This window comes from Artemia franciscana, chromosome 7 (assembly GCF_032884065.1).
Source record: "Artemia franciscana chromosome 7, ASM3288406v1, whole genome shotgun sequence".
Classification (NCBI taxonomy): Eukaryota; Metazoa; Arthropoda; class Branchiopoda; order Anostraca; family Artemiidae; genus Artemia; species Artemia franciscana.
Window position 1 is genome coordinate 31428051 of NC_088869.1, and position 23028 is coordinate 31451078.

At 34.2% G+C, this 23028-nt stretch overlaps 1 protein-coding gene across 1 annotated transcript in view; it reads right to left on the reverse strand.

The window, feature by feature from the left end:
- LOC136029668 (uncharacterized) overlaps positions 1-23028 on the reverse strand; it is a 147808-nt gene that overhangs the window by 119782 nt on the left and 4998 nt on the right. The window contains exons 2-3 of the mRNA XM_065708172.1: positions 20763-20916; positions 10600-10750 (exon numbers count right to left, since the gene is read on the reverse strand). Coding sequence (XP_065564244.1) covers positions 10600-10750; positions 20763-20916 — 305 coding nt within the window. The remainder of the gene's footprint in view (positions 1-10599; positions 10751-20762; positions 20917-23028) is intronic.

Consider the following 23028-nt stretch of genomic DNA (forward strand, 5'->3'; position numbering starts at 1 on the left):
AGGGAACCTTGCGTAAGACCGTTGCGGGAAACATGACTAAACGATCAATTTCCAAATATTAAACAAAAAAAAAATTAACAATCACCTTTGTCGAGGCTTTATGCAAATTAAATTATTTCGAAATTAAAACAAATCTAAGATTATTTGTACCTAATTAAACAGTTCGTGGTAACGGATGCAGTAAGGAGCGACCCGGCTCAATAGTAACCGAAACTCTAAAAAATGGTATTTTGATACCAATAGTTACATCATGTTACAGATGTGCATTTCAATGCTAATTTTAAATATATAAGTTTCATCAAGATTAGTCTTACCCATCAAAAGTTACGAGCCTGAGAAAATTTGCCTCATTTTAGAAAATAGGGGAAACACCCCCTAAAAGTCATAAAATCTTAACGAGAACCTAATTATAGAAGTTTCGAGATCCTATCTACAAAAATGTTGAATTTCGCATTTTTTGCCTGAAGACAGATCACGGAAGCGTGTTTATTTGTTTTTTTGTTTGTTTGTTTTTTCCACTGGTGATTGTATCGACTCAGTGGTCCTAGCATGTTGTGAGAGGGCTCATTCTAACTGAAATTAAAAGTTCTAGTTCCCTTTTTAAGTGAACAAAGATTGGAGGGCACCTAGGCCCTCTCCTGCGCTCATTTTTCCCTCAAAGTCGCCGAATCAAAATTCTGAGATAGCCATTTTATTCACCATAGTCGAAAGACCTAATAACTATGTCTTTGGGGACGACTCACTCTCCCACAGTCCCCGTGGGAAAGGCCGCCAGTTACAAACTTTGACCTGTGTTTACATATAGTAATGGTTACTAAGAAGTGTACGTTTTCAGGGGGATTTTTTTGGTTTAAGGGGATTGGGTGGGGGTTACGTAGGAGGATATTTCTATAGAGGAAATTTTCATGGGGGAAGAGAATTTCAATGAAGGGGGCTCAGGATTTTTTAGCATTATTAGAAAAAAAACAATGAAAGAATAAATATGAAAATTTTTTCTAATGAAAGTAAGGAGCAGCATTAAAACTTAAACGAAAAAAAATTATTACGCATTTGAGGGGTTTACCTCTTCGTAATACCTCACTCTATACGCTAATGTATTTTTAGTAATTTCAATTGTTTATTCTAAGGCTTTTGTGAATCAGAAGCCATTCTTAAGGAATTGGGACAAAATTTAAGCTTTAGTGTAAAAAGCGAAGTATCGACGAAGGGTGAACCCCTCATATACGCAATAAAAACATTCGAATATAGAAGTTCGTTATGTAAGATAATTCGTAAGTTACGTATATTTTTTATTAATGAAATCGTTCGTAAAAATTTAAAAGTTCTAGTTGCCTTTTTAAGTAATCAAAAAATTGGAGGGCAACTAGGCCTCATCCCTCGCTCCTTTTTTCTCAAAATCTTCCGATTAAAACTATGTCAAAGACATTTGGCCAAAAAAAAAAAATTAATATTCAAATTTCGTTTTAATTATTTATGTGAGGAGAGCCAAGGTAAAAACATGCATTAATTAAAAAACGTTGTGAAAGTAAATAAAAAACAAGTTTTTTGAAATGAAAGTAAGGAACGACATTAAAACTTAAAACGAACAGAAATTACTCCTTATATGAAAGTGGCTTTTCATCCTCATCGCCCCACTCTTAACGCTAAAGTTTTTGCTGTTTTACAAAGTACAGTTAAGAGAAAGAGTCAAACTTTAGCGTAAGGAGCGGGGCGTTGAGGAGGAAAAGCCCCTTTTGTATACGGAGTAATTTCTGTTCGTTTTGAGTTTTAATGTTGCACCTTACTTTTATTTAAAAAAACTTGTTTTTTTTATTTAGTGAATCAATAAAGTAACAATAAGACATCAGAATGCCGTCGTGACAGACTGATATAGACCGATAAAAAAACTGTCGTAAGGACGAAACTGAAGAACAAATGGAACTATTTCTGGATTCGCGTGATTTTAGTGCCTTGATTTTTCTGGCGATTTTGGATCCCCCGGGCCGTTTTGCAGACATGCATTTAGTTCATGAAAGGTAAGGGAGACACTTGGAACAAGCTGTTCCTTACTGGCAGAAGTGTCAGTCAAGAGAAAGAAGTGGATAGTGAAGCTAGCTTTTAAGACAACCTTTTCAGCTTGAAGATAGTGAAAGCTTGAAGCTAGCATTCAAGGCTAGTGAAAATTGTCACGAATAGCGACATAAAAAGTGATTTATTTTAAAATTGGTCATTGTTCCACTATTATAATCAATTTTTCTACGATAAACAAGCTATAATAATTGGTCTCAGTCTTAATTTTGTGGCTTTTTTTTTTAAATACTGATTACTGCCTGAAATATTTGACTACAAAATAAAGGGAAGAGTTGAAATCCAAAGCCTTATTAAAATTATGACCGAAATAATTGGGATTTTTTGTTACAATTTACTGGCCAGAAACAATTTCTGCTAAAATGCTGGATTTGCTTTTTAAGTTGAGCTAGTTTTTGTCTTTTCCTGAATAATGGTCTGGTAGCTTTCTGCTAGTCACGAATATTAATGGAAAGGAAAGCCAGTTTCACTTTCTGTTCATCATGTGTTTTAACTACTTTTCGTTCGTAAGCGAAGAGCTTATCTTGACGTTGGATACTTTTGTTACCCCTTTGAGCACAAGAAAAGGAGTGACATTATTCGTAAGAACAAGCTCTGTTTCAAATAAACAAAGGCCTTCGGAGTAAGGTCTAATGGTGTTTTAGCCATTTGCAACTAATAGCAACTAATGGTGTTTTTAATCCTTAGCTTTTGTAGGGGAATATTATTCAGGTTATCACCACGTGGATAGCATGTGATTTTCTGAAAGCGTTCCAGGAATCAAAGTGTTTTAGTATGTCGTTGTAGTGAAATGAAAACTAGTGTGTCACCAAAACTTAGAAATCTCTTAAGAATCTTATTAAAGCTTATAATTGAAAACCATTACTTTTATAGGGATTCCATACAGAGACTCATTCACCCTCCTCTCAATGGAAAATTCGAATTTTCCTTATCTCACCCTTCCTCTGTAATCTAGAACAAGACCTGAAATATTAATTCTATCTCACAATCGCTTCCCGACATGTTGCTTGCAAAGTGTTTTGATGATCTGGACACCTCTACCCATCTCCTTTAGTCAAACTTATATTCCTCTTGATCTCTTCTCTTAAATTCTCCCTCAAAGCATAAACTTGCTGCCCTGAGCCATTTTATAGGATATTGTAAATAATATGATAAATCAGCTGCACACTCAAGCAAACTAAACACCCAACTCCCAACAAAGTGTATGATTTCCACCCAGGATAAGCCACCCATAATGAGCCACCCAGGACCAACATACCCATGTTTTCCATTATAAGAACAATTTCCAAACAATGGATAGCTTGCATGATTTACGACCCTAGTCCCAGAGGCTTTGGGAATTCTTTCATCCTCAGAGGCATATTTTTAGGACCTTTTGACTATTTTGGAAAAATGGGAATCTAAAAAAATTGATCAGATATCTTGTGAGGAGAATCGATACAAACAGGTACAAAAAGGGGACTGCTTGCCCTTTAGTACTTTTGACTCTTAAAAGGGCACCAGAAGTTTCAGTTCCCAATTAAATGAATACTCTCCGAATTTGTAAAGACCACCTCTTCCAAACGGAGTGGTCTCGTGAGAAACCAAAACAAATAATACGTAAAAGCCGCTTTGCTCTTTACCTATCAGCACTATTGAGTTGTCTAAGATCCTTAGTTTGTTTTCTGTTTAAGAACCAAAAAGTTGGAGGGTAATTAAAATTCTGGGTAAAGCTTAAATATTCAGTCAAAATGCCCTGTCAGCTGTAGATTTATGCTACAGATTTTTAACAATATTTTTACTGTTAAATATACAAAATATGAAGGAGGAGATTGTGTTTCGCACGGACTGAAAATCTCCGTAATTTTCGTCTTCTATGGGACTGAAGCAATTTTGTAGATGTTCTGATTTAGTTTTATATATAAAAAAAATATCAAATGCAGGTAATAATACATATTTCTCTTCAGAGAAAATCACTAATAGCATCAAATATTCGATCCTTTTAGTTACTCTATCACCGTCGCTTGGTGAAAAAAAAAAACACCACTAAAAAGTGGTTTCTTTTACTGTTTAATTTTTATTTATTTTTGTGATGTTTTTTAAGGTTCTTTTTAATTTTGCACCTAGGATATCCTTGGCAATGAATATCCTTGTTTTTCTTTTTTCTTGAGTTTTTTCTCATCTTGTCATAGTGTCAGGTTACACCTATTCCTATCATTAGATATATTTAAACATAGCAGCTAAGGGTATTATTACGCCTCAAAGGATATTCATATTCTGTGCTAGCCAAATCTCGCTTGTGAAAGTTATGTTGTCCCCTCCTCAACGCCTTGCTCTTTACGCTAAAGTTTTTAATTGTTTTAAAAAGTAGAATTGTTGCAAAGAGTCAAACTTAAGTTTAAAGAGCGAGGGATTGTGAATGGGACAACCCATTTCATATACGGAGTAATTTCTGTTCGTTTTAAGTTTTAATGTCGCTCCTTACTTTCAGTTAGAAAAACTATTTTTTTTTTATTTAATTTCTGAACGTTTTTGAATTAATGTATGTTTGATTTTGGCTCTCCGCACATAAATTATCAAAATGAAATTTGCATATTAATTCTTTTTTTGGCTAAATGGCTTTCTCTTATTTTTTGATCAGACGATTTTGAGAAATAAGGGGTGGGGAAGGAGGCTTAGTTGCCCTCCAATTTTTCAGTTACTTAAAAAGGCAACTAGAACTTTCAATTTTTAACGAACGATTTTATTAATAAAAAATATACGTAACTTAAGAATTAACTTACGTAACAAACTTTTATATTCTTAAATTTTTATTATGTATACGAGGGGGTTTGTACCCTCGTTAATTGGTCGTTAATACCTCGCTGTTTACACTAAATCGTAAGTTTTTTCCCAATTCTTTAAGAATGATCCCTGAATCAGAAAGGCCGTAGAATAAATAATTGAAATTACTAAGAATACTTCAGCATACAGAGCAAGGTATTTATCTCCTCCTAAATACCTCGCTCTTTATATTAAAGTATTCTTAGAACCCCTCATATGCGTAATAATCTCTGTTAGTTTTAAGTTTCAGTGCTACTCCTTACTTTCAATTGAAAAAACGTTTTCATGTTTATCTTTTCATTGTTTTTTTTTTATAGTAATGCTAGAAAATCCTGCGGCCTTTTCATTGAATTTTTCTTCCCCCATGACATATTCCTCCAAGGAAAGATCCTCCCACAACCCACAAACCAAAAAATCCCCCTGAAAACGTCTGTACACTTCCCAGTAACTATTACTGTATGTAAACACTGGTCAAAGTTTGTAACTTGCAGTCCCTCCCTTGGGGATTGTGGGGGTAAAGTCATTCCCAAAGACATAGTTATTATGGTTTTTGATTTTGTGGAATAAAATGGCTATATAAAATTTTGATCCGTTGACTTTGGGAAAAAATAAGCGTGGGAGGGGGCCTAGGTGCCATCCAATTTTTTGGTCACTTAAAAAGGGCACTATAACTTTTCATTTCCGTTAGAATGAGCCCTCTTGCGACACTCTAGGACCACTTGGTCGATACGATGACCCCTGGAAAAAAAATACGCACCCGTGATTTGTCTTCTGGCAAAAAAATACGAAATTCCACATTTTTATAGATAGGAGCTTGAAATTTTTGCTATAGAGTTCTCTGATACGCCGAATGCGGTGGTGTGATTTTCTATCTTAAGATTCTATGACTTTTAAGGGGTGTTTCTCCCTATTTTCCAAAATGAGGCCCATTTTCTAAGGCTCCTCACTTTTGATGACAAAGACTAACTTTGATGAAACTTGTATATTTAAAATCAGCATGAAAGTTAAAATCTTTTGATGTATCTTTTAGGATCAAAATTCCGTTTTTTAGAGTTTCGTTTACTATTGAGCCGGGTCGCTTCTTACTACAGTTCGTTACCACGAACTGTTTGATAAGGATTATCAAGTAAACAAAGAACCACGGCTCAAATTAGGTAAAAAAAAAGAATGTTTGTCAGGAAAATTTCTATTGACAAACATATTTTGAATTGCAATTTTTGGTTTTTAGGTATTTTTATTCAGGTTCAACTCAGTAGTAGCTTGTAAATATGATAATAAATTTTGACCACTTACCTAAAGAGCATGAACTACCTCAAAACTAATCTGGAAAAAAAACTTAACTGGACGTTTACAACCCCCTTCCCACCTCGAACAACAATTTAATTTCAATTTTTGCACGGTTAGTGCCTATATGTCTGCTTTTATTCGTTTCATTTTTTCTGGGAGTAATTAGGCAGAACCAGTAATCGAATGACTTCGCAAGAGGGTTCATGTATTTTTTTTGTATCTTTAGAAAAAAATACTAAAAAACTCTTGCACCCCCCAACATTTTCATGATTTGGCACCACTCAATCTTTAGCCTTCATTTCTTCTAGCTGTACTCAATGTAGTTGCTGGGCTTAATGGGTTGCTAAACTGCAGTATAGACACCGGTTAAAACCCATATAACCAAAGCTATATAGCAGACACGGATCTCATCAAGTTCGGGCTTTCATAAAACAAATGAGGTAGCTAAATAATGGCAGTTTTTACATTGTTATTCCATAACACAGACATCTTAACGTTATAATTTAAAACGGTCTGCGATTGGTCAACTAAAAATAATTCACCAATCAGAAAAAAGTTTACATTCTTGGTATGAATAGCTTTTTTATCAAACGTGAAACTAATGTGAAAGCAGGCAATCCCTTACTATTGTCAATTTACCGATCTCGCTGTTACAAACTTGTCTCAGAACGCAATTGGGAATGGCTTCAATATTTCAAATGATAAATTAAACTTTTTTTTTTTTAAGATGAATTTTTGACAGCAGGCATGTGAGGTCCGTAGTATCTGGGATTGCAAAGAGTATGATTGCACGATGCTGTCCAATAGTACAGATATTTGGAGGCTTACTTTACTCTACCAAATAATGATGGTTTTCCTTTTTCCATTTATCTGCTCTTTTATCTTAGATCGTAAGGTTCTGAAGTTATCTTTGTTGGTTATCTTTATCCTTTAAAGCTCTGATTAATTCCATTGTACATCTCTATTGCCTGTTCTTTATCAAGTATATAACACTAATTAAAGTTATCGGCAATGGTAAATAAGGTGATTCTCGGAAGCAAATGAACATTCTTCGAGTTGAGAACAAATTAACAGCTGTAGACGAGCAGCTGATTCTGTTTCTATGTGCTTTTGGTCAACAATTCAATTTTTACTTTCTCGTGTCTTAGTCATTCCCTTCTTATCTTTTTTTATTCTAAAATAAGATAATGTTCATACTCAATTAATAACTTTGCATCCAATTTTTTACTCTTAACTGTTAGTTTGGGGTCCCTTGAACCCAAGAGCTTGTTTTACATCCTTTCAGCATAGGCTGAATCTTTGACGTCATTATATTGTACTATGTGCATAGTGCATGGGCATGCACATAGTGCATGGTGCGTGCATATGTGCATGTGCATAGTGCATGCATTATGTGCATGTACTATGTACTATGTGCATAGTGCATGCACTATGTCAACAATACTTTTACATTTTTGTTGATCGTTATTGAGTTTGATCAAAAACAAGTTTATGTTTTAGATTGTAATAATATCAAAGGGTAGTGAAAAACCACAGAGAATATCACAACCCAGATAAATAATTGATAGTGGACAAAGTAGTTGCTGGCAACTACGGTAGATAGTTGCCAGTAGATAGTCAATAGTAGATAGTCAGTAGATAGTTGCCAATAGATAACTACAGTAGATAGTCAGAGTGTACATTCCTTCCAAATTAAAACAGAACAAAATAAAAATTCAATACTTAGATAATGATTCTTGTATTTTGTACACTTTCAAAAAAAGAGATAGTTCTCCCTTTCCTTCTAAACAATAGCAGCCTAACAAACTCCTTAACATTTTGCTTTATATAAAAACTAACCCTAGCATCCGTTGTCCCAAGGAAGAGCAAGATGATTGTTCTTGCTGCTCTTTTTACGCTTTGCAGCTGCAGTTGAATTAAAAATTAGTAAAATAAAGACAATCTTGACGCATGAAGTAGCTCCAGAGTCAACTCCATTGGCTAAAAATGTAAAACCAACTTAGGACTTGAACACCTTATTCAGCAATCTGGAAAATCCGTCCTAGCCAATAAGAGCCACCGATCACTACTACCCGAACCAGCCCCTCCCAATAGCCGAACTCAGTTACAAAATAAACTTCTACACCCTAAAGTACGAACTAATCGTTACGCCAACTCATTTGTGCCTTTCTTCACTTCAATTTTTAATGCTGAGTTGCAGTGTGTGATTTTTCTCTCTCTCTCTTACTCTCTCTCTCTCTCTCTCTCTCTCTCTCTCTCTCTCTCTCTCTCTCTCTCTCTCTCCTCTCTCTCTCTCTCTCTCTCCCTCTCTCTCTCTCTCTCTCTCTCTCTCTCTCTCTCTCTCTCCCTCTCTCTCTCTCTCTCTCTCTCTCTCTCTCTCTCTCTGTCTCTCTCTCTCTGTTGTAAAAGAAAATGGCCAATGGTTGCTTGTACATCACTTGAGTGAACCGTTGTGTATTATGTACTTTCTTTAAGTCCAGTAGATGTCCACTTGAAGTCTCTTTGCTCATTGCACTTTGCACAATATTTCCTACTTAGGGTGAGGATTATTTTCAAATTCATATCACTTCTACATCATTTACTCCAACAAATGATCCGTCATGTCTCTGTCATTTAATCTAGAACGAAGCCGCTCATGAGGCTATTTCATTAATCGCTGCACAGCCAAAAAATAATTCCCTTGTCTGTACTACAGTCAAGGACCCCAAGTTTGGGGTCCAATTGTCACTTTAACCTGGATCCCCCTCACAACCCAAAATGTCTAACCTGTTGTCATACTTACGACTTTTCATCTCCGTCTTACCAAGATCAAGGCATGAATTTTATCAAACTGTGCTTTGCTTTGATTATTGCTAGTTGAACACAACATCTGATCTGGTTTGATGACGCTTCCAAGTGTTAATGAAATTTGGGTCCTTTATGATATTAATTAAACACTGGCCTTGAAGCCTGTGAATAACTGATATCTGGCCTTGAAACCTGATATCATTGAAGAGCTAAATTTTACAGACGTTGGGAAAATTTAGTGTTTTGTCACATTTGTTTGCTTATATACTTTAACTTTCTTAAATAAAAGTTAGTTGGACAATTTTTGTTTTTGTTGATAACTAATTGGCTTAAGTTAAATAATTTTCAAATATTCATAGAATGGTAAAGCCAATCATTTTTTTTATTAATCTATAATGTAAGAAATACTCTAAAAACTAATTTATGACGACATTCCAATGAGTATGACGACATTTCAGGAAGTCAGAGTACGGAGTCACCAAAACCTGACATCATTCCACGGAAAAAAAAGACTTTGCAAATGATACGTGTGTTATCTCATCTTTTCAAGAGTTGGTTGTGTTCTACTACCTTGTATATGAAGATACAGTTCAGGTCAAAACTCCCACATAATTTTCGTATTCCTTTTTTTTTATTTACAACAAGAACTAGACATGACTATTTACTTTCTTCTCCCAGTTTTCTACTACCACCAATTTAGTGCAATCACCCAACAGAAACACATCACATCTTTCCAAGAAAAAAATTATATATCTCATTGCTCAAGATAAGGGGGCTATAATTTTCCAAAATTGGTTTCGTTATGAGAATTCCAATGGTACAGTTCTTATTTCGGTCCGACACCATTTTTGACCGATTTCACTCTATTTTTTAAAATTCCTCATAATTTTTTGTGCAGAAAATTCTTACCATCGAGATCAATTGGGATAGGAGTTACCACTCTTGCATCAGTTTCAAGTAGAAATTCTCTCTCATTTGATAGGCTCTTTTAAGCACGAATTAAAATTCATACTTTAATAGGTTGCATTTGACGCTGCTACTGTGATTTATGATGACATTTCGAGAGGGTGGTGGAGAAAAACAATGAATCGCCTGGTTTTTGTTCAGTAACTTAGTAGAAAATAGAAAATACTCTACTACTCTATTCTCTTATGGATTCTTACCTGAAACTCGTTAGCTACCCCTGTTTGTTGTGAATTTGTAGGGCCAAGTCTTTGTTCTATGTAAAAACGGAAAACCAGCTGGAGTAGAAAGGACAACATTTCGGGTTTTCTGTTGTAGGTGAAGAAGGAGTTGATGCATTTACAAGTCCTATGACTTTTCTTTCTTTTTGCACAAAAATTGATATTTTCCTTTCTGTCCTGTATTTTTTTCTCAATTTCTATTTTCTCAATTTCTTAAGGCCCTATCAAGTTTTGATGTAAGAAGCTGAAATTCTTTAGTAAGGTAAATCAAAAGAAGTGACAAGTATTATTAATACATACCAAATTCAAAGTGTATTTCTCGTGGAATTTGTACAAAGGCGTCATATATTTCATTGCGTTCCAGCGTGCAAAACGAAACATACGTGCCAAATATACATGAAATATACGGCACGAAATATACGTGCCAAACCAAATAGTTAACAAAATAACTTGAAAATAATCAATAACATACCCAATTGCCAATATATTTCTCGTTGAATTTTCACAATGTGGTCATACATTTCCTTATGTGCCAGTTTTGCAGCTAGTGTAAGTGGTGTTAAATGAAGAGCATTCCTAATATTCAAGTCGGCTCCAAGCTCATAAGCTGTGTCAAATATTGCCTTAAAATTAAAAATAATTACGAAACAACCAATAGAAACCAAATTCTTAACATATGATATTGAAAAATGCCAAAATAAAGATGCATTTTGCTGTACTATTTAAACCCTCTCTGTTCTTATGACCCCCTCCGAAACCATTTTTTTTATTGCCTATGGTCCATTTACTTCATCATATTAAAGAAGAACCGCATAAAAAAATTCAACATATTAACAAACACAAAATAATGTTAAACGTTTCAAACTATCAGAGAGGAGCATGAATCCCCTCAACCCTTATGTTTGCAATGGAGCCAAGAGCCTGGGGCCATCTTTACAAAAATAAACAAGTGAAATCACAAAACTAAAATGAACACTATCCTACAAAAACAAAATATTTTGTTGCTATGCACAGTTGACCTTCTTTGTGATTGATCCTCGCAAAATTTAGCTACAAAGAACAATATGTTCTTTCAATTCCTACAAGTCAATTCTTGCCTCCCCCTCCCCAGAAAAACCGAAAACTTCGCTCTACAGCCACTTATCCACTTACATACTTTAAGGTTCAATCCATTTTTCTAATAAAACAAAATAAAGAAGTATCCTTTTTCAAGCTACCCGGTTGCATTTTTATGGCACTTTGTACTAACCAAGTGACGTATAGCAATCGCAAATTCTGTCGGTCTGTCGGTCTGTCTTTCTGTCTGTCGGTTCCGGTTTTGCATCTTTAGGCACTTCCAGGTAAGATAGAACGATGAAATTTCGCAAGCCTATCAGGGACCGGTCCAGATTAAATTAGAAATCGTTTTCCCGATTTGACCATCTGGGGGGGAGTGGGGGGCCGGTTAATTCGGAAAAAATAGAAAAAATAAAGTATTTTTAACTTATGAGCGGGTGATGGGATCTAAATGAAATTCAATGTTTGGAATTATATTGTGTCCCAAAGTTTTTATTTTAAATCCCGACTGGATCTGATGACATTGGGGGGAGTTGGAGGGGGGAAACCTAAAATCTTGGAAAATGCTTAGAGTGGAGGGATCGGAATGAAACTTGATGGGAAAAATAAGCACAAGTCCCAGATACATGATTGACATACTTGGAACGGATCCGCTCTCATTGGGGTAGTTGGGGGTGGGGAGTAATTCTGAAAAACTAGAAAAAAATGAGGTATTTTTAACTTACGAACGGGTAATCAGATCTCAATGAAATTTGATGTTTAGAAGTATATCGTGTCTTAGAGCTCTTATTTCAAATCCCGAAAGGATCTGGTGACACCGGGAGGGGGAGTTGGGAGGGGGAAACCTAAAACCTGGAAAACACTTAGAGTAGAGGGATCGGGATGAAACTTGGTGGGAAAAATAATCACGAGTCCTAGATACATGATTGACATAACCGGAACGGATCCGCTCTCTTTTGGGTAGTTGGGGGAGGGGTTAATTCTGAAAAATTAGAAAAAATGAGGTATTTTTAACTTACGAACGGGTGATCGGATCTCAATGAAATTGGATATTTATAAGGATATCGTGTCTCAAAGCTCTTATTTTAAATCCTGACCGGATCTGGCATGATTGGGGGAAGTTTGGGGTGGGGAACCTAAAATCATGGAATACGCTTAGATTGGAGGGATCGGGTTGAAACTTGGTGGGAAATTAAGTAAAAGTCTGACATACGTGATTTACATAATTTGAACGGATCCACTCTTTTGGGAGGGGGGAGGTTAATTCTGAAAAATAAGAAAAATGACGTATTTTTAACTTACGAAGGAGTGATCGGATCTTCATTAAATTTCATATTTAGAAGAACCTCGTAACTCAGATTCTTATTTAAATCTCGACCGGATCAAGCGTAATTGGAGGGAAGTTGGGGGGGGGACCAGAAGTCTTAGAAAATACTTAAAGCGGTGAGATCAGGATGAAACTGGATGGGAAGAATAGAAACCTGTCTAAGATACTTGACTGATATAGGAATCGGGATGAAGCTTGGTGGATAGAATAAACAAATGTCCTTGATACATGATTGACCGAATCGTACTGGATTCGCTCTCTTTGGGGGAGCTGGGGGGAGGGGTTCAGTGATTTGACGTGCTAGGACGATGAAAATTGATAGGCGTGTCAGGGAGCTGCACAATTTGACTTGATAAAGTCGTTTTCCCAGATTCAACCATCTGGGGGGCTAAAGGGAGAGGAAAAATTAGAAAAAATCAGGTATTTATAACTTACGAGTGGGTGATCGGATCTTAATGAATTTTGATATTTAGAAAATATCGTGAGTCAGAGCTCTTATTTTAAATCCTGACCGGCATTAAGCCTCTTATTTTACTTTTTAAATCAATCTATTGATTCAAAGAATTTTGTTAGAGCTCATACCATATGATCTCTTGGCTCTTAGCTCTTCTTGCCTCGTCACAAGTGCCATATGAGCACTTAGCTCTTGTTAGTAAAGGAGGTAACATAGGCAAAAAATAAGACAATCGGCCCTTATGGCCTTTGGAAGACAAGGCCGATGAAAACAAATCCAGGCAGTTGCTGGCTAAAAATGAGTTAGTTGTGCAGTGGGTGCTAATTGTGTTGCGAGAGCAACACTTTGGTTTTGTCCCGTTTTTTTTGCCTATGCCACCGATCTCGGCTTATTCCTGGAAACTGGTAAGGGTCTAACCTGTGCGGTTTTTACGGAAAGTGTGTACCTCAGGCCGGATTGATGACTATGGCATTACATTTTGGAAAGCTCCGCAAAACTCTTGCCTGGGGCCGGAAAGGATGGTTTTTACCGTTTTTTTTTGCCACCTTTTTTTATTTTTTTTATTTTTTTTAGTTTTTTAACTTTTTTATTTTTTTTATTAGTTTTTAGTTTTTTTTGTAGTTTTTGCCTTTTTTTTAGTTTTTTTAGTTTTTTAGCTTTTTTATTAGTTTTTAGTTTTTTTTGTAGTTTTTGCCTTTTTTTAGTTTGACAACTTATTTTTATATATATAGATAGTTTTTTTTTTTTTACTTATGTCCTGGTCGTCATTTATACTCCCTGTGTCCCGGTGCTTTGTTGATTGCTAATCGAACATTCCTTTTGTCCTGGTCGCTTTCTCTTTGAGTGTCGTCATTTATTAGTTTTTTCCTTTTTTTCTTTTTAGTTTTTTATTGGTTTTTACCTTTATTTTAGCTTATTTTTCAGTTTTTTCCTTTTTTTTTAGTTTTTTTTTATTTTTATTTTTTTTAGTTTTTTACCTTTTTTTAGTTTTTTTAGTTTTTTTAGTTTTTTAGCTTTTTTACTTTTTTTATTAGTTTTTAGTTTTTTTTTGTAGTTTTTGCCTTTTTTTAGTTTTTTCAGTTTTTTTTTTTAGTTTTTTATTGGTTTTTACCTTTATAGTTTTTTTAGTTTTTTAGCTTTTTTATTTTTTTTATTAGTTTTTAGTTTTTTTTGTAGTTTTTGCCTTTTTTTAGTTTTTTCAGTTTTGACGTCACCAGATCCAGTTTTTCAGGTGACGTCACCTGACACATCCATCCACACATCCACAGACAGACAGACAACTTATTTTTATATAGATAGATATATCTATCTTCTATATATATAAAAATAAGTTGTCTGTCTGTCTGTGGATGGATCAGGTGACGTCACCTGAAAAAACTGGATCAGGTGACGTCAAAATTGAAAAAACTAAAAAAGGCAAAAACTACAAAAAAAACTAAAAACTAATAAAAAAAATAAAAAAGCTAAAAAACTAAAAAAACTAAAAAAAGGCAAAAACTACAAAAAAAAACTAAAAACTAATAAAAAAGCTAAAAAACTAAAAAAACTAAAAAAAGGCAAAAACTACAAAAAAAACTAAAAACTAATAAAAAAAATAAAAAGCTAAAAAACTAAAAAAACTAAAAAAACTAAAAAAAAGGTAAAAAACAAAAAAAACTAAAAACTAAAAAAAAAGGAAAAAACTGAAAAATAAGCTAAAATAAAGGTAAAAACCAATAAAAAACTAAAAAAAAACTGAAAAAACTAAAAAAAGGCAAAAACTACAAAAAAAAACTAAAAACTAATAAAAAAAGTAAAAAAGCTAAAAAACTAAAAAAACTAAAAAAACTAAAAAAAGGTAAAAAACTAAAAAAAATAAAAAATAAAAAAAAACTAAAAAAAAGGAAAAAACTGAAAAATAAGCTAAAATAAAGGTAAAAACCAATAAAAAACTAAAAAGAAAAAAAGGAAAAAACTAAAAAAAATTTTCATCTAAAAAACTAAAAAAAACTAAAAAAGGTAAAAACTAAAAGAACTAAAAAAGAAAAAAATAAATGACGAAACTCAAAGAGAAAGCGACCAGGACAAAAGGAATGTTCGATTAGCAATCAACAAAGCACCGGGACACAGGGAGTATAAATGACGACCAGGACATAAGTAAAAAAAAAAACTATCTATATATATAAAAATAAGTTGTCTGTGGATCTGTGGATCGTGGATCAGGTGACGTCACCTGAAAAAACTGGATCAGGTGACGTAAAAACTGAAAAAACTAAAAAAAGGCAAAAACTACAAAAAAAACTAAAAACTAATAAAAAAAATAAAAAAGCTAAAAAACTAAAAAAACTAAAAAAAGGCAAAAACTACAAAAAAAACTAAAAACTAATAAAAAAGCTAAAAAACTAAAAAAACTAAAAAAACTAAAAAAAGGTAAAAAACTAAAAAAACTAAAAACTAAAAAAAACTAAAAAAAAAGGAAAAAACTGAAAAATAAGCTAAAATAAAGGTAAAAACCAATAAAAAACTAAAAAAAAAAACTGAAAAAACTAAAAAAAGGCAAAAACTACAAAAAACTAAAAAAAACTGAAAAAACTAAAAAAAGGCAAAAACTAAAAAAAAACTAAAAACTGATAAAAAAAACTAAAAAAGCTAAAAAACTAAAAAAACTAAAAAAACTAAAAAAAGGTAAAAAACAAAAAAAAACTAAAAAAGAAAAAACTAAAAAAAAGGAAAAAACTGAAAAATAAGAGAAAAAGAAAACTAAAAAATATTAATAAATATAAAAAATATAAATATAAATATAATATAAATTAGCAATCAACAAAGCACCGAGACACAAATGACGACCGGGACACAGGGAGTATAAATGACGACCAGGACATAAGTAAAAAAAAAAAAAAACTAAAAAAACTAAAAAAATGGTAAAAACTACAAAAAAACTAAAAACTAATAAAAAAACTAAAAAATCTAAAAATCTAAATAAACTAAAAAAGAAAAAAAAGAAAAAAGGAAAAAAATAAAGGAGAAAAACAAAACTAAAAAACGAATGTATATACAGACCGGGACACCGGGATACAAATGACGACCGGGACACAGGGAATATAAATGACGACCGGGACACAGGGACAAAACTACAATGGGGACGCCGGGGGGCACAGGGGGATATAAATGACGACCGGGACACCGGGACACAAGGAATATAAATGACGCCCGGGACACTCAAAGAGAAATCACAGACTGGAACACCGGGACACAAATGACGACCGGGACACAGGGAATATAAATGACGACCGGGACACAGGGACATAACTACAAAGGGGACGCCGGGGTGCACAGGGGGATATATAAATGACGATGGCGACTCAGGGAATGGTCGATTAGCAATCACCATCAACAAAGCTCAAGGGCAATCATTAGAATCATGAGGTATAGATCTGAATACGGATTGTTTTCCCACGGACCATTATATGTTGCATGTTCAAGAGTCGGTAAACCTGACAATCTATTTATATGCACAGACAATGGAACAGCAAAGAATGTTGTATATTCGCAAGTTTTACGTAGTTAAAAACATATATATATATATATATATATATATATATATATATATATATATATATATATATATATATATATATATATATATATATATATATATATATATATATATATATATATATATATATATATATATATATATATATATATATATATATATATATATATATATATATATATATATATATATACATATGTATATTCACAGGTGGGACATAGGGACACAACTACAATGGCGCGTAACTAATATGGCGCGTAACGACTTACGCGCGCGGGGGGGCTTGGGGGGGGGCGCGAAGCGCCCCCACCAACTAGGTGTTGGGGTGGCGCGAAGCGCCACCCCAACAGCTAGTATATATATATATATATATATATATATATATATATAAAAATAAGTTGTTTGGGGATAGAGGACATAGAGACACAACTACAATGGCGCGTAACTAATATGGCGCGTAACGACTAACGCGCGCGGGGGGGCTTGGTGGGGGCGTGAAGCGTTTAACCGATAGCAAAGAAACAAAACAAAGTGTTGCTCTTGCAACACTTTATTCGGCGAAACCGGACAAATTTTGCCGCAATACTTCACGTTGCCCAGGCAGCGTAGGTCTAGTTAATTGTTTGATTTATATGAGGTGATCTCTTCTGGCAAAGTTTGCACAAGACCAGAAAACACCCGACGACGGAACGTTGACCTTAACTTATACATGTTTGGAAGGTCATGGTGTGAATTTACGAATATTTCACAGCTTAAGGGTATATCTGTGATATAATTTTTTTCCTGAGATTGCATGAAAGGATGCAAAATCGTGGAATAGAGTTCAAAATACAAAGTATGAGTCGCTCAACATTAAGTTGCACAATGAACATAAGACAAATAAAGTTAACATTCTGATAAGACGAAAATCTATAAATATGAATTTTTGTGAAACTTTGAATGTGGCTCTCAGTTACTAGCATACAGTCCGAATTTTAATTATTACAATTTTTAGCATCACTGGAAAATGGGAGGATACATGCTGCTCAATTTTCGAAGGAAATTAGGAGTTACAACTCTAGCTTACCCCATTTTAAACGAGCAAGGGAAGATAATGTACATAGAGGAATGTACTTAGTTTTGTATAGAAGATTAATAAATAATAATAATTAATTTTTGACCCGCTACAAAAAATCAAAGTGAAGTATCAATAAAAGAGACAAAATAAACACTAAACAAAACAGAAAAAAATAGAAACTAAAGCAAACGAGTAAGGCCTCTGTGGGCGGGCAGATACTTATAAGTAGACTGGGGTATTTTGTCAGCAAGCTTCGTGAGCTTCGACCCAATATCCGGGAAACTATAAATAGATATGAGGCTCCTATTCCTATAACATGGAGGCAGATACAATAGAAAACGGGAAAACCGGAAATAATAAGAACGAATTGAACTGATAAAGCGATAAAAAATTAAAATAAAGAAAATCGAGCTTTTTGCCTGTAATACCTACTCCAGTTGCTTGTTAAATGTCCAGCTAGGTGAAAACTTCATCCAAGCCTAAGCCATATTGATGTATCTTGGCCTCCATATTGGAGTCACATCTTTGTGCCACTTAACAACTTTTAAAGCAATTTTTGTCAGTGATCATAGGAAACACAATAGGAAACAGTGCTGCCTAAATAAAGAGTAATTTGGACTCAAGGAATTTTCAACAAGGGTACTTTGTATAGAAGGTGTTGTCGTAGAAACTTGAAATCGGCTCATTCAATTGGTAATTGCAGCGTTTAGGGCTCATTTTAATAGTCGAAAGGGATTGGAGGGTGATCAGCCCTCCCGCACCTATTATTTCTCCAAATACATCTAATCAAAACTCTGAGATATCCATTTCTGTTCGGCGTAGTTCAAATGTCCAGTATTTTTGTCTTTGAAAATGACACCCCCACAGTCGTCTAGGCAAGGGATGCAAGTTATTCTCCAGGGGGCATGTAGGAGTTTCGTGGAAAGGATGGTCGTATTAAAAAAAAAAAGTCTGAGAGAGCTCATTGGATTGAAAATCAGAAGTTCTAGTGCCATTTTTAAGAGTCAAAGTGATCAAATGACAAACCCCCCCCCTTCGTGGCCTGTTTTCCCCAAATAATCCGATAGAAATTTTCAGATAGTCATTTTGTTCAAAATACTCCGTAAAATAAAACTCCAGGGTCGACACAACTGGGGGCAAGATTTGTAAGCCATGCCCTATTGGCATATGAGATTTTTATTGAAAAATAAAAATCTCATAATAATCCGATAGAAATTTAATTGGAAATTTCCTTATTTGATTGGAAATTTAAAGTTTAGCTCTCTTTCAAGAGTAAAAAGCGATTTAGGGCAGCTAATCTGAGGTCCCTAAATCTGGGTCCTATAATCTCGGGTCCAAGCTAATCTGGGGTCCTAAAAAGGGGTCCCTGGCACTTTTTTCCCAAAACGTGTCCAATCAAAATTGTGAGAAAGCTATTTTGTTCACCATAGTCCAAAGAGCATATAACAATACCTTCAGGGTGGAAACGACCCTCCATGTTTATATGTTTATTATCCGGTTTTATAAGTTAAGCCCTGGGACACATAAGGTATTCATGGAACGGAGAGTCACGTAAACTTTGGATTGGAGGGGGCTTACTTGATTGAAAGTTGGAAGATCTAGGGCCGTTTTTAAGAGTCAAAAGTGAATTAAGGGCAACCAGCCCTTCCCCCACAAGCCTATCATTCCCCAAAAAACATCCGATCAAAATTTTAAGAGAGCTATTTCGTTCAGGATTGTTGAAAGGTCCAGTAATTGTTTCTTTGGGAATGTCAACCTCCCAACAGTCCTCAGGGCAAGGGCTGTAAGTTAGGCAATTCGTTCAATTTTATACATAGTATATGTTTCTGAGAAAGCTATACACGTTTGAACATTACTTTCCAGTATGAGGAAGGGCATTCAGGTGACGCTTTCAGAGAACGCTGAGAAGAGTATTGAACTAAATCTAAACTTGTTGTGTGGATGTTGATTGTCAAAAGAGTGTAATCCATGAATGACTGGGTATTTTAATTTGGAACTTTCAGGAAATGATAGGGGAGATGATCAAAAAGAGAATACTTGCACACTGCCAAAGCAACTACACCTACCACCACTACTACTGCTACTACTACTACTACCCCACTACCCTATTTAAAATATTGAGGGGAAAATTTTAACTACATCAAAACACGTTATGTGTATGCAGATTGTCAAAAGAGTTTAACCCATGAATGACTGAATATTCTAATTTGAAACTTTCAGGAAATGATAAGGAAGATGATCAAAAAGAGAATACTTGCATGGTTTTGAGTTTGACTCAGTGATTTATTCTAATTTCTGTTTGTCTTGTTTCAATTATTTATGACGGTGATTAGCGGTAGTTTCACCCTTGGAAGATTATTTGCCTTTATTTCTGCTCAGTTTTGGTTTAACGGAGCGATTTACTTTTTTTTTGAAAAACCTGTTTTGTGAAAAAAAATTAATTAATTTTAGGAAAGGGCATGGTCTTTTAGTTGGACTAAAGACTATATTGAATCATTTTATCCAACCTAGGGCTTACAATGCATTTGTTGTCCCGCATTTACTGGTCCCTGCGCTAAATGCAAAATTTTCAGTTTGGCTGCCTCTATAGACTAGTAATAACTATTTGCATTCTCTAAATGGAGTTGTTAGTCTTTTGTTTTTGATCCAAAAAATAAACTTGAAGCACTGGAAGTGGTTTACTGCTAAAGTCACCTTCAAAATAGTTATTATATATGTTCTTTTTGGTAATTTTCCTAATGAATGTACTAGTTGAAAATAAGTGAAAAGAGCAATAAAAAAATATAATGCGAATAAGTAACAAAAAGTAAAAAAACTAATAAAATTAACAGAATAACTAAAGAAAGGCAGGATAAGATGCTATGAAGCCACGTACGGAAAGAGGAGTTAGAACCTCCTGCTTCTGTTTTTTGACATTCCGACAGTTTTGACTCCTTTCCATTAAATCAATTTCAATTCAGCCTAGCAATCTCAATTTAAAACATGCTTAAATTTCTTTATAATAATTTGAACATTCTGGTATTGGGCTTATTGCATTTGGTTGTATTTGGGTACTTGACAATGGCAATTTCTTAAAAAAAAAAAAACAAAAAAAAAAACAACTTGCATATCCCGGCCTCAACATGGTAACAAGTTCAAGCTTAGAATCAAGCTAGGCAGTTGTGCAATTTTAAGGGAAAAGGGGGATCCAGCTCAAAACAACTTACCATTTTGTTGTAAATAACAAGCATATGAAGAACAGTGTTGCCGTTAGTATCTTGTCTGTTTGGGTCTGCTCCTTTAGCAAGAATGAGACGATAACATTCTTCTTGCCCTAAACATGCAGCAAAGCTAAGCGGATATTCACCCCAGTACACATAACTAGAAGACAAAAAGAGATATATTTAACGGCAAAAGTTTTAAGCGAAATACATTATATAATTTAAACTATGGCAAAAGAACCGGAAGAATATTTTTGCTCAGACAGAAACACAATTCGGTACTTATTAAATATCCCGACCAGACTCAAGAATTGAAGTTAGGTTAATAATAATGAGATATTTTGGAATATGATGAGAATATAATACTAGCTAGTAAAAAAATTATGGAAACTACAACAAAGCATTTTGGAAAGAAGGCCACCCAGAATGCATTATATTAAATACTTAACTAGGGCCGTATCTAGGAGCGTTGGGGAGTTTGAATTCCCTCCCCCCCCCCCCGAATTTTTTGTCTGACTCGTAAAAATGTAACAAAAATGAATATAAACATGTTTTTGATATGTTTTTTTAAAAATTTTGTAATCCCCCAGGATCCTTTTCGCACCCCACCCCTCAAATAAAATATCCTAGATAAGACCCTGTACCTAACAAAAATGAATATAAACATGTTTTTGATATGTTTTTTAAAAAAAATTGTAATCCCCCAGGATCCTTTTCGCACCCCACCCCCCAAATAAAATATCCTAGATAAGACTCTGTACCTAACCTAATCAAAATACCAGCTCTATATATTAAGTCTTTAATTAAAACATACCTACATAGAAGTTCATCTCACTGAACTTAAGCCGATTATCTTCGAATTGAAACAGAAAAACCGGTTTTAAACAGTTCAAACAGATTAAACTTCTTGAGTCTGGTTAGGATATTCAACCAGTGCCTAATTATGTCCTTGCATTCCATGATTTTCTGTTATAGTCCATAATTTTTTTTACTATTGTATTACATTTTCGTCAAAATTTAGTATATTTCAGTATGATTAACATAACGTCACTTCTCGAGCCTGGTCGGGATATTTAACAAGTACCCATAGCACGAGAAATGCTTATTTCTAAAGAAATGTCATGCAGGTTGACAAAAGATATTCCAAAGAGTTTGAGGAACTGGTCAGAGAGTTTGACAATAACGGAACAAAGACTTTACTTGTTAAAAAACACTATGTCCTTTAGAGTTATTTGCCAATCGTGGGTTTTGGTGAGCGACTCGCCTTTGGTTGTTAGCTATTTTGTTTTAATTGTTCAAGTTTTTGCTTTTATTGAATTTTATTCATCTTCTAATTTTGATTTTTTTTATATATAGATTTTATTGGTTTGTTTTTTTTCACGTTAACTCTTCACGTATTTTTGTCCTTTTGATCTTTTTTGTTATTTTCTTTAAATATTTTTTTTGCTCGCGCTGAAGAATAGAGATGGTTGTACTCTCGAAATCTTCATTTTGTTTTCAGCATTTTCGTTTAGCGTAAAACAAAATTTTTTATCATTCTTCTTTATATTTTAGTGGGCCAGTGGGGTTTAAGAAATAAAAAAACAAAAAAACAAAAAAAAACGCAGTGACAAAATATTTTCGATCTTTATACCGGCTTGGTATCAAACAGTTCGTGGTAACGAACTGTAGTAAGGAGCGACCAAGCTCAATGGTGACCAACACTCTAAAAAATGGAATTTTTATAACAATATCTTTACAAAAGAATTGCATTTTAATGCTAATTTTAAATATATAAGTTAAATCAAGTTTAGTCTTACCCATCAAAATTTACGAGAAAATTTGCCTTATTTTAGAAAATAGGGGGATATAACGATTAAAAGTCATAAAATCTTAACGAAAATCACACCATCAGATTCAGCGTATCAGAGAATCCTATTGTAGAAGTTTCAAGCTCCTATCTACAAAAATGTGGAATTTTGTATTTTTTGCCAGGAGGCAGATCACGGATGCGTTTTTATTTGTTTCTTTGTTTGTTTGTTTTTTTTTTTCCCAGGGGTGATCGTATCCTAGAATCTTGCGAGAGGGATCATTCTAACGGAAATGTAAAGTTTTAGTGCCCTTTTTAAGTGAACAAAAAATTGGAGGGCACCTAGGCCCCCTACCACGCTAATTATTTTCCCAAAGTCACCAGATCAAATTCAGAGGTAGCCAATTTATTTAGCGTAGTAAAAAAACCTTACAACTATGTCATTGGGGACGACTTACTCCCCCACAGTCCCCTTGGGAGGGG